This window comes from Narcine bancroftii, chromosome 1 (assembly GCF_036971445.1).
Source record: "Narcine bancroftii isolate sNarBan1 chromosome 1, sNarBan1.hap1, whole genome shotgun sequence".
NCBI lineage: Eukaryota > Metazoa > Chordata > Chondrichthyes > Torpediniformes > Narcinidae > Narcine > Narcine bancroftii.
Window position 1 is genome coordinate 77,784,500 of NC_091469.1, and position 13,402 is coordinate 77,797,901.

The window sequence follows — 13,402 nt, forward strand, 5'->3', positions numbered from 1 at the left end:
AACAGGGACCTCCCAGTGGTAAACTATTTCAATGGTGCTATTTAGATATCCTACTTAAGTCTATTTGAATTCTCAAATCAAATAGTTCCAACCAGAATTTCTAGAATTCGTCTTCCATGCATATTGGTTAATAGTTTATTGTTTTTGCAAGTACAGAAAATGAAATGACATCAAACTGAGGAAAAACATTTCTGAAGGCTACAGGCATTTGGAATTAAATGCTCTTCTGGGAAATAGGAGCTATACTGTGGTTAGAATGACTGGATTCCTTGTAAAGCTAAAAGATTCTAGATTATGCCATTATCAAATATTGTTCTCTTTTCCTCAGGATACTATAGCGATGGGCTCAATGCTATCATTGTGTTTGCTGCCTGTTATCTGCCAGAGAGCAGCCGACCTGACTATAATTATATTATGGAGAATCTCTTTTTGTGAGTAAAATGATACAATTTGTTTTAGTGTATATTTTCTGATTTGTAACCAAATAATTACATTGAACTGTTGAAGTCTTCACATGCAGTGAATAAAATAGAAGAATAAAATGATACAAATACTCGGCAAGTCAAACAATGTACGTGGACAAAAAAACAGGGTCAGGATTACAGATCAGTGACCTTTCATCAAGAGAGGCTCAATGCAAGGTAGTTAACATGAAATGTTTTGTGCCACTGATAAGAGTTGTCAATTTCAACTCTACTTCCCTGCAGTCAAATGTGCCTGCCAATGAATTGCATAATCCTCAGCTATGTTCAGATTTGATAACATTCTTTCGGCAGTAATTCTAGAATGAATTTAACTGCTTATCATCATGTGTACCGAGATACAGTAAAAAGGTTCATTCTGCATGCTATCCAGGCAAATCAATTCCCACTCAAGTTGTGCAATGATAACAAAGTAACAAATAAAATGGTGGAGGGAGCAGTGTACAGTGAGTCAATTGGAGGAGCAAATCTGCAGGAGGTTGGAGACAGCTTCAGGGAACAACATTGTGATAGTAGGTGATTTTAACTTCCCACATGTTGACTGGGACTTCCATACTGTAAACAGGCTCAAGTTTGTCAAATATGTTCAGAAAAGTTTTCTAAATCAATTTCTCGAGGTACCAACCAGAGAGGGAGAGAGTGCAATACTGGATCTCTTATAGGGAATGAGTTGGGAGAAGAGACAAAAATGTGTGTAAGGGAACACTTTGGGTTCATTGATCATAATGCCTTTAGATTCAAGATTATTATGGACAACAATAGGTCTGGTCCTGGAGCTGAGATTCTAAATGGGAGAACGGCCAATTTTGAGGAAATGCGAAAGGAATCTAGAAAGTGTGGATATGTTGTTTTCTGTCAAGTATGTGCTTGTTGAGTGGAAAGCCTTCAAAGGTAAAATTTTGAGAGTATGTTGTTTATTTGTTCCTGTAAGGATTAAAGGCAAAGTTAACAGGCATTAGTAATCTTGATTTTCGAGGGATATTGGGGATTTGGTTAAGGAGAGGTGATTAGCAGGTATAGGCAACAGTGAGATAATTAGGTACTTGAGGTGTATAATAAATGGAAGAAAAAGCTTAAGGAAATCAGGAGGGCTAAAAGAAGATATGAACTTGTTCTGGCAGACAAGTTGAAGGAAAATCCAATGGTAGTTTCTCAATCTTTTTACCCCACTCACATACCACCATAAATAATCCCTTATTAAATACAGAGCACCTATGGCATAGGATATCATAGGATCCCATAGGTGCTCTGTAGATAGCAAGGGATTACTTAAGATGGCATGTGAGTGGAAAAAAATAGGTTGAGAACCACTGTCTTAATTGCTTCGACAGGTATATCAAGCAAAAGAATATTAAGGGACAAATTGGTCCTCTTGACGATCAGCCTTGTTGGTTATGTATGGATCCAGTAGAGAAGAGGGAGATCTTATCAGCATTTACTCAGGAAACTGGAACAGAATCTAAGGAAATGAGGTAAATAAGCAGTGCGGTTATAGAACCTATGTAGATTAAAGAAGGGAAGACGCTCGCTGCCTCAATCCAAATAAGGTGGATAAATCCCCAGAGTCTGACAAGGTATTCCTGGGACTTTAAGGGAGGCTTTTGGAGAAATTATAGGGACCCTAGCACAAATACAAAATATTCTTATCTATAGGTGAAGCAGGAGGATTGGACTGTAACTCATGCAGTTCCATTGTTTAAAAAAGGCTCCAAAAATAATCAAGACCTGTGAACCTGACATCAGTTATAGGTAATTTATTGGATGGTGTTCTAAGATATCGAATGTACCAGTATTTGAATAGTCAATGACTGATTAGGGATAGTCAGCAGGGCTTTGTACATGGTAGGTCCTGTTTAACCAATCTTGTAGAGTTTTTCAAGAAGGTTACCAGGAAAATTGATGAAGGTAAGACTGTGGATGTTATCTATATGGACTTTAGTGATGACAATTGACAAGGTCTCACACAGGAGGTTAGTTATGAAGGTTCAGTTGTTTGGTATTCAAGGTGAGGTAATAAATTGGATTCAACATTGATTGGCTTTACAAGAGAAGTCAGAGAGTGGTAGTGGATAATTATCTCTCAAACTGGAGGCCAATGACTAGTGGTGTGCCTCATGGATCAGTGCTGAATCCATAGTTTATCATCTATATCAATGATCTGGATGATAACGTGGTAAATTGAATCAGAAAGTTTGCAGGTGACAAAGATTGGAAGTGTTCTTTAGAAGACTGAGGAAAGCAGAGAGAAATGGCTTGGCTGAAAAAATGGGCTGCAAAAGTGCAGATGGAATTTAATAGAGGCAGATGTGAGGTTTTGCAGTTTTGGAAGGACAATCCATGGTAGGACATGCATGGTAAATGGAGGTGCAGTAGAAAAGAGGGATCTGGGAATACAGATATATACCGTAAATATTCGTGAATAATGCAAAAAAAATTCCCCTTTTCCCCCTCAAAAATAGGGGGGGGTCGCATTATACACGAGAGTAAAACATTTTTAAAACCAAATTTACCATAAGGAACTAGGAGAGAATCTAGTATAAAAATATGATTCTTCAACTATATGGAAATATTGACTATACGGTCGCCAAACTTCTTCAAATTGAAAAGATGTATCAAATGTCTGACTCCTAATTTTCTCCAAACTTAAACATGAAATGATACCAGAGAGCCATTGATGTAGAGTAGGTGGGTTAGGATACTTCCATTTAAGTAATGGCTTTTCTAGCCAATAATGTTGAAAAGGCAATTATTCCCTGTGTGGAAACAGCTGATGTGATTCTAAAAATAGCTGTTACAGGTACACAATCCTTTTTCTGGAACTCTTGAGGGACAGTGTGTTCCGAATTTCGGATTTTTCTGGATTTTCGAAAGCCAGATTTAAGCCCACCCGAATTGTGCTTCCGTATCCACCCCCACCCCCTTCCAATCGCGCTGCTTGCTGCTGTCCCCCCCCCCCCTGCCTGACTAGCACTGTCAGATTCCCCCCTCGCCCACCCGACTCACGCTGTCAGTCTCCCCACCCCCCCGCCCACCCAACTCGTGCTGCCGGTCTCACCCCCTCACCTGCCAAACTCGCACTGCCGGTCTTACCCCCTCGCCCGCCCAACTCGCGCTGCCATCTCGTCCCACTTGCTGGTTTTTTAAGCTTTCCAGAATTTAGATGTCTGGATATAGGATTGTGTACCTGTAATAGATTTGGTTGTAATTCTAATCCTAGAACTTTTGTTAGAGTTTCAAAAACACTTTTCTAGAAATTATCTAGTTTTGAACATGACCAGAACACATATATTTGGAAAAATATGAGCCAACTTACCTTTAGACATATTTGTCTGATTGAAACTGAACTGAATCAAAGAATGACAGGCACAAATTGATGAAGTATGTACTAGTCAAAAAATATGATTCCATTGATCATTTGGAAGCAATTCTTGGAATTCCAATTCCCAAGTACCTTTAATTTTATCATGGAATATCGGTCGCAAGTTAAGTAACTAATTATATATTATAGCTATTAACCCATTTTGAAGTGGATACACTTTAGAAAAGGCGTCTATCATATTAGATGGGTAAGCAGAAGGATAGTTTGGATGTAAAATATGTAGAAAGTCCCTAATTTGCAAATACCTAAAAAAACATTGTGCCTTGCTCAAATCATATTTGTCTGCTAACTGATTGAAAGAGATTAAGCAGTCTCCTTCAAATAGATCTAAAAAGATTATTACTCCTTTAGTTTTTCATATTGAAAATGCCTAATCAATCAATGATGCTTTAAAAAAGAAATTAAAAATGTATATTAGGTGAAACAAAATTATTAAACCCAAAAAATTTACGAAACTGGAATCAAATCCTTCTTGCATGCTTAAGAACTGGATTAAGATCGCATCTATTAATTTTGGATAACACATAGTGTAGAGGACCACCCAGCAATGAGGCCAACGAGTATCCCCTAACTGAATTCCTCTCCAAATGTACCCACAAAGGACATTCATATACATCTGAATAATAAATCCAAAAGGTAATATATCAAATATTAATTGCCCAAAAATAAAATCTAAAATTAGAGAGAGCCGTTCCTCCATCTTTCCTTTGTTTCTGCAATAAAGGTTTGCTCATTCTCGGATTTTTATTATTCCAAATGTAAGAAGATACCTTAGAATTTACCTTGTCAAAAAAAATTTTAGGGATGAAGGAAGGTACTGCTTGATAAATATATAAAAACTTTGGTAAAATTATCATTTTAATTGTGTTAATACGACCAACTAATGATAGCGCCACAGGAGACCATCTGGAAAGCGTATGTTTCATATATTCTATCAGGGGGGAGATAATTATATTTATACAGATCCTTAAAATTTCTTGTCATTTTAATACCCTAATAAGTAAATTGGTTCTTAACAACTTTAAAGAGTATTTGATCGTATTGAATACTCCTGATTATTAATAAGAAAAAGTTCACTCTTCTACTTAGTATGTATTCTGAAAAACTAATTGTTTCTAATTAAGTGACTTCCATTAGGACTCGATTCATTACCATTGAATATTAGTTCAAAGCCATTGAAAATGTAATAGATTTTTAACCATGTTTGAAATTGTATTGAATAATGAAAATACATTCAGATATAAATTTTAAAACTGAGTTTTTGGAAAAGAAAATCATGGAAACACACATTGGGTCAGGCAGCATCTGTGCAAAGAGAGACAGGGTTATAATTTTAGGTCTCTGATGCATTAGCCTCTGAGTTTCAATTTAGTCTGGCATCCATAGTGCAATACACAGGCATGAAATCATCTAGCAAACTGATCACTGGCAGTTCTGCATGGAACCACAAGACAAAGATATGTTTTTCCAATGGCCTCTATCTTACCCAACTTTGTAAAGAGTAATATCTCTCTCTTCTTCAAATATCAATGAGTTGACACGTAATTCCCATTTTGGCAATCTAGACCATCTCATCTCTAAACCATAGCTGAACTTTGACCAATACACAGAAGAATGCTAGCTTTTCTTCCTCAGCCAAATAAATGATTTGCTAACGGCAAAAAATGTTGTTCTTTAGCTTTTTGTTTGTCAAACTGATCATTTTTCTTGCTAAGTCTCTAACATAGTACCATCAATCCTCAAAGTAGTAATTAAATGTGGATTTGTAAAAGTCTGTAATAGAACCTGCTTTTCTTTGGGAACAGGTATGTGATAAGTACATTGGAGCTCTTGGTAGCTGAAGACTACATGATCATTTATCTGAATGGAGCGACTCCACGAAGAAAAATGCCAGGCTTTAACTGGATGAAAAAGTGCTATCAAATGATTGACAGAAGGCAGGTATTTTTTTTAATTATTGTTTTCACAACAATCAACCACATTAGAGATATTCACCCCCTTCCATTTTCCAATTTCAACATGATTTTTCAACCATCAAACTCAAACTTGGGCACGAACATTAGCTGTTGTGCGTCTCAGTTGTATACATTAACTGTATAACAAGTGAATACAGCTGTAGATATTCATATTATTATTATTCATGATCAATGGCAATGCGAAAGGAAGAAGAATGATGCCTTCCAGATGGATTTTATGGGATTAGGTATATTTGTATGGCATCCTTTGATCATTTGAATATCCACATAGTGCCATATGGTCTATGAAGAAATAGAGGAGGCGGGCAGATAGAGACTGAGCTGGGTTGATTTTACAAGAGAGAGGGGCATAAAGTGGCATTGAGGTAAGTTTTGGTTAATTTTAGATGGAATCGGAGCATAAGACAGGAGCAAATTAGGCCATTCAGCCCATCAAGTCTGCTTTCCCATTCAAATGATAGCTGATATAGAATCATCGAGTCAGAACTATTTTGCATGTCACTATTGTCCTTCCCTCTGTACCTTTCTCTAGAAGCTCATTACATTTATCTAATACCCTCCTTATGGAACAAGTTTGCCCCTTGGGTCCCTTTTAAATCTTTCCCCTCTCACTTTAAATCTATGCTCCCTAATTTTGGCCTCCCCTACCCTGGAAGAAAGAATATGACTATTTACATTATCATTGCCCCTCCTGGTTTTATATCAGTCTCAAAAGTCATCTTTCAGCTAGTTGATGAACTGAACACCACACTATGTGGTGTCTCACCAACATCTTGAAGGCCTGTAACTTGACTTCTGAAGTCTGTACTCAGTGCACTGACCAATGAAGGAAAGTGTGCCCAATATCATCTTCATCTTGTTTACCTGTGTTGTCACCTTCTGGGAAATATGTACCTGTACCCCTTGGTCTCTTCAGGGCCCTCCAATTTACTGTGCCAGACCTGCCCTTGTTTGATTTTGCATTATATGGCACCTCATATTTGTCCAAGTTCAATGGTGGTAGTAATCATATGTCAGCCAGATTTAGCACAGTTACAGAACAGGTCAAAAATAACATCAGAACCAAGGTTCTGAATGGGGAAAAAAGCAATCTTATTAGGTTCCGAGTTGAATTTTCAGTAGGGGACTGGCAAATAAATCTGTGCAAGAACAGAGAGAGTCATTCATGAAGTAAATTTATGAACTTCATGTTAAACAACTTCCCCTATTGAAAGAAAAATGTAGCACTGCCAAATCTGGAGCCCTTGGATGATAAGGTGTATCATTCCAATGCTTGTAGGTCAGATGGCGAGTTAGCCAAATAATTTTCACGCGTTGGCAAGATTCACTGACAAATGTGAATTAGCAGAAAAAGCCAGGGCTGCAGAAATTGCATGGAATACATTTATTCTATCAATGGGAAGCAATTATTAAAATAATATTTTAGATCAAGAATTCCATGCTCAACAAAATAGAATCTAATTAATATTGTTTACTTTCCCATGCTTGACTTTTTTTTAAATTCCACAGTATCAACCTAAAAAAAATCTCTAATTTACTGATGCTTGTTCTCCACTTTTTTTAAATAAATATATTTTTATTTAAGAGTTTTGTGTGTTAATACGAACAGTGATTCAGAATTAATTTGGCATTTACTGTACCAAACATCATTATTAGGACATTCAAATTGTGATTATAATTCACTAAAATTAAAGAAATAACAAATATCATTTCTGAATGTTAGCAATGTTAGGGAATTTAAAAATACTCTGTCACTCAGGAGGTTGCAGAAGCTGCGATCTGAAGCTAATATAATCTGCTCTGCAAACTTGATGGGTTAAGCAACATCATTGGGAGAAAAAGAATGGTCAACATTTGAGAGACCAAAGTCCCTTATTGAGACTGGAGAAATCAAGTAGAGAAACCAGTGTAAAGATGACAGAATGGGAGGGATGGAACTTGGACCACATGTCGGATTGTTGAAGCAGGTGGAGGCAAAGCATGTTGGACAGAAGCAGTAGATTGGTAAGTACCAGACAAGGGAGAGAGAGCCAAAAAGGATCAAAGGGTTTAGATCAGTGGGTCTCAACCTTTTTCGTTCCACTCACATACCACTTTAAGTTTTCCCTATGCCGTAGGTGCTCTGTGATTAGAAAGGGATTGCTTAAGGTGGTATGTGGTATATTGGAAATGGTTGTGGCTGTCATGTGGCAGCATTGTCCCCTACCTAGTCAGAGGACACACCAGCTGCCAATCAAGGTTTGGTTCCGCCCCACCTATTAGTGCACATCTTACTGTTATTCTATGTAAATTACTTGACCTGCACTCTCCAGCCTGCCTGTACTTGGCCTTGGGCTGTTGTAACTAGATTAACCCTCCTGCTATTGGCCCCCAATAAATGATGTGGGCTTGTCCCTCCAGTACTATTAAGTTGCCATGTGCTCTTTGTTCTCACTCTGCCAGCTTGGCACCACCCTGCTTCACTCCAGGCCTAGAAATGTGGAAGGGTGCTAGAGAAACTGTTGGTAAGATGTGCACTGTTAAAAGAGTTGGGAGCATTTAGTTAGTGTCTCTTTTAACATCGAGCCAGGCCTGCACTGAGTCAAGGGGTGGTCGGGCATCATAGTGATTTTTCCCTGATCATTATATATACCAGTTCATTGTGTATGTATTTTGTTCCCATGCTATTTTTCCCATGTTCGTTATTAATTGTCCGCTATTTCTTTCCCACAGCTGCTGTAAATTGTGTGTGCACTGTATCAGTTACCATTTTCCCACACTTGCCTTCTGTAAATAAAATCCTTCCCTACATCAAAATTGTGTTCAGAGTCCTTGCCTTTGAGATCTACCAAACCTGTCTCGTCACTCACATGTGGGTAGAAGGAAAAAGTTTGAAAACTACTGTTTTATTCATACCTAATTGACTTGCACGGTTTCATAACTCCAAAGGAAATGGGTCAATGACAATTTTCTCAAGCAAAATATTTCAGTAACAATTGGGTCTAGAGCCGTGATTCTCAACCTTCCCTTCCCACCTTAAGCAATCCCTCACTAATCACAGAGCACCAATGGCATAGGGAATACTTAAAATGGTATGTGTGGAAAGAAAAAGGTTGAGAATCAGTGGTTTAGATGGAAAAAGTAAAAATAAGAAGAGGTATTTAAAACAGTTATGTATAATATTATTAAGTATTTCCTTAAAAACGCAGGTTGAGGAAGAATTTGAAATCATTTATAATTGTACATCCATCGTGGTTTATAAGGACGATACTCGCTGTGACTCGGCCTTTTATTAGGTAGGTAATAATGTCCTACTCTACTCTCTAAAGAGGCTAAAAATATTAGATGTACATATGTTGTAATCATGTGCAAACACCTTTCACTTGTATATAAACAAAAGAAATGGAAGCAAGGCTACTTGTCTCCTCATGGAATCACTGCTCTTCAGCCCTAATTGTTGCAACAATCTGCTACACAGACTGTCAACTTAAAGAAATGACCCATTAGTTCCAATATACCAGTATATTGCCCTGAATTCTATAATTTTATATAATAATTTCTTATACAGCATGTTATAAAAGGCCTTCTGAGAGTCCATGGCAGCATATTGTTTGCTTTACCTTTATGGTTTAAACTTAAGAAAAAACACTGTAGATTTTTCAAACTTTTATTTAAGTTTAAATTTTGACAAAGAACACAGTACAGACCACTTTGGCACATGAGCCAATGTCACCCAATTTACCTACAACCGTCAGTACATTTCAAACAGTGGGAGGAAACTGAATCTCTTAGACGAAACCCACATAGACACAGGGAGAATGTACAAACTCCTTACAGACACTGCAGATTCGAACCCCGGTCCCGATTGATGGCGCTGTAATTCTTCTTTGGCTTGGCTTCGCGGACGAAGATTTATGGAGGGGGTAAAAGTCCACATCAGCTGCAGGCTCGTTTGTGGCTGACAAGTCCGATGCGGGACAGGCAGGCACGGTTGCAGCGGCTGCAGGGGAAAATTGGTTGGTTGGGGTTGGGTGTTGGGTTTTTCCTCCTTTGCCTTTTGTCAGTGAGGTGGGCTCTGCGGTCTTCTTCAAAGGAGGTTGCTGCCCGCCAAACTGTGAGGCGCCAAGATGCACGGTTTGAGGCGATATCAGCCCACTGGCGGTGGTCAATGTGGCAGGCACCAAGAGATTTCTTTAGGCAGTCCTTGTACTAGTGTTGTGTTAACTGCGACACCAAACGTGCCACCCCTGTTTCTCTTTCATAAATCCATGTTGATGCTGCCCAATCCTGTTTTAGTTTCTAAACTAATGCAGGATGTCTTGAAAGCAGCCAATAAATCTGGCAGTATTCTGTGGAAAGAAAAACACATAGAAGATTAATGACTCATGGCAGAAATTAAGAATTGAGAATTTTTTTTTAAGTTGCAAAGAAGGGAGAGGTGGGGTGAACAAAGTGATTGTCTGTGATAAGATGAGATTGTGGATTATGTGCTATGGCCCTGAAGGGAGGGGGTGGCTTATGGCTGCCATTGAGAATGGTTAGTTTAGCTGACTCAAATGATTTTATTTTCTCTCTAATATTCAAATTCATCTATTGAAAGCATTTCATAATGCATTGTACTGTGATGGAATATTTGGAGATGTTTTTGGGAGATAAATTGGTAAAATTAGAGTAGGTTATATACATACACACATTTTAAAACCGATTTTATTTGAAATACTGAAGAATTCATATTTAGTGACTTTATAGAACCTATGGAGAATGCTATACACAATTCACAAGTAGATGCTAATTGAAATGATGTCATTAAATGAATGGACTGGAGACAGGTTGTCTGTGTTGGACATTTTTACAAGATTTATGATCTCTCTGCAAAGTTCTCACTCAAAGGTCAATGAGAGGTTTGTTTACCTAAAACAACAGATGGGAGCAGAAGATTGGCTCCTATTGTTTGCTGGAGAAGGAGGGAATTTTGCAAGTAAGAGAGAGAACATGTGGCTGGAGTTGGAATCTCAGAGATGGAGAGACACCCAGCTGAAACAGTGTCAGTCAAGAGGATTTTGATGGAACTGAAGCAGAACTTCCAGAGTGGCGGATGGTTGGAAGTGCTATTTGTCTGATGTTTCTCTTGGAATAAAGAAAACAGAAAGGAACTCTTTGGTAGCCTGAAAGAAAGAGGTGATCATCTGGAAAACCCTGATTATGCAGGTTTCCTTGGCAAGACACTGAAGTGACTGGAATCTTCCTGAGCATTAAACATTTACCTTTCGAGCACCAAAGCCTGGTGAACTTTATACATGTTAAATACTGCAACCAAAGAACTTGGAAGAATGAGAAGTGAGATTGAACTGTGAACCAAAGAACTTGTCTTAAATTTGCACACAAATTACACACATGTGCACTTAGAATTAGAAGGGGGTTAAGTTGGGTTAGTTAATAGAGATAAGTTAAAGTTTTCATGTTTAAAGATAATTAAAAACAACTTTTGTTTAAGTAACTACTTGTCTTGGTGGATGTCTATTGCTGCTGGGTTTTTGGGGTAAAATAAAAGCAAAAGGAATTTCAAGGGATTATTTTTCATTTTTTACATCTTATCCATGGAGGTTCTGTAATCCAATATCCATTAGTAATTGAGTGTTGTTTCCTATTTTGGAACAACAAAATCACACATGATATTCCACAGGTGCACCAGAAAGGACCCAAATGAGATTCAATCTCAAAGGAATGCACTCACATTTCAAAATCTTCTTTAGTGTGGGAGTTCTTGAATAATGAACACTTTAGAATTCTATGTAAGTTGGTTAACATTCTTTGATTATTATTATTAGACCATTTTATTAAATTTTTGGTCCAATATTTTGTTCAAGCAATGAGGTGTCTACGCTTACTTCTTGCCTACCTTCTAAATAAATTTGTTCTGAGCAGATTCCATGGCATCAACTTCATCTTTGAAGATACTTACAACCTAATCCATGGGAATCTTGCAATCATACAGTATAGAAATTGATACTTTTGGTGCACCATGTTTATTGCAGATATTGATGCCTATCTACACTAATCCTATTTGTCTACATTAAGTCTGTATCTCTCAACATTTTTTTTAAAATTTAATTGCAAAATTTAATTCATTTTAAGATGTATCTGACTCTAACACCATTACTTAAGATGACCTCTCCCCCTTTGTGGAAAAAAAAATCTTACCCTGAAGATCTCCTTTAAATTTCTCCCCTCTCACCTTCAACCAATGCCATTGGGTTCCATATTCCCCTGGTCTAGCTATCACATGTATTACACCCTCCCCTCATAATTTTATAAACCTTTCACCCTCCTAAGTCCCATTTAGGATATACCCAGCCTATCTAAATAATCATGTTTGTGACCCTCCATTCTAGGAAATATCGTGGGAAATTTCTTTGTGCACTCTTTCTATTGCTACCACATCTTTCCTGTAGTCAGAACTGTACACAATACTCCAAATGCAGACTAACAGATATTTTGCAAGATGTAAAATGAATACATAACTCTAATATTCAATGCCTAGGTCTGTGAAGACTAATGTACCAACTACCTTTTTCATTACGGTACCCATCTGTGTCGTCATTTTTAGGGAGCTATGGGCTTTGCACCCATTGCATCTCTATTCTTCAGGGTAGATGATGACCCTGCCATTTACTCTATATGCTTTCTCAGAATTTTAGTTGTCAAATTTGCATGGATTAAATTCTGTCTTCCATTGCTTCATCCAATATTGTACTGCTAATCTTCCACAGGTCCTATGTAAATCAGAATCTTCTTATTACAAATCCCACAAAAAATGCTTTTTTAGCCTATCAAGTTCTATCTCTGTGCTGGCTGTTAAATAGCTTGAATATTTCTGACATTCTACTTGACAAGAATATAGGAGCTGGCCAAATCCCGACTCATCTTTCACTACAGCCATTTTTGAGTGCACCCCCTCCCCCAATTTTCCCCCCGACTCTACTTTTCCACTCATTCCACAAATTTCTGCTTCATTTTAAGGCCAAGAGCATTCCTAACCCATGGAGGTGTCAACTTCCCAAGAGACACTGTTCTGACACTAGAACAAAAAACTTAGAATTAAGCCGCTTTCAGGTGCTCGGACGGAGATAATGCGCCAACAGATGCGGCTGGGGGAGTGCAGCTGGGAAGTTCAGGTGGCCGAAGAGAAGACACCTTTCTGTCGCCTGAACGTGCAGAATGAAGGAGAGCTGCGTCCAAGCGAACGCTGGCTCCTTTGGACTGTGGCTGTCGTCCCACTGCTGCTTTCAGGTGCAACAGGAGATTCTCCGAGCTGGAGAATATACCTAAAGGAGGAGGATTATGTAAGTGCTCCTCCTGGCCGGGTTCTCCGCTTTCAGGTGGCCACCGACAGCTGCAGTGGGGTAGAATAGACGGCTTTACAGTTGGGTATTCTGGCCACCTGAAAGCGGCTTTAGATAGAGACTGAGGATTTGGGTCTGAATTCTGTAACTCTCAGCCAACAAAGAGATTTTGTTTTAATATTTATCTAGCCTTCTCAGAATTTTGCATTCCACTTAAAATAAAGTGTTATGAGCCCAAAGGAC

The 13,402-nt window shown here is 38.2% G+C and overlaps 1 protein-coding gene across 13 annotated transcripts in view; it reads left to right on the top strand.

Moving 5' to 3' along the window:
- LOC138760114 (protein prune homolog 2-like) overlaps positions 1-13,402 on the top strand; it is a 134,884-nt gene that overhangs the window by 88,874 nt on the left and 32,608 nt on the right. For all 13 annotated transcript variants that reach the window (XM_069930502.1, XM_069930516.1, XM_069930517.1 and 10 more), the window contains 3 exons: positions 329-431; positions 5,667-5,798; positions 9,026-9,112. In XM_069930502.1, coding sequence (XP_069786603.1) covers positions 329-431; positions 5,667-5,798; positions 9,026-9,112 — 322 coding nt within the window. The remainder of the gene's footprint in view (positions 1-328; positions 432-5,666; positions 5,799-9,025; positions 9,113-13,402) is intronic.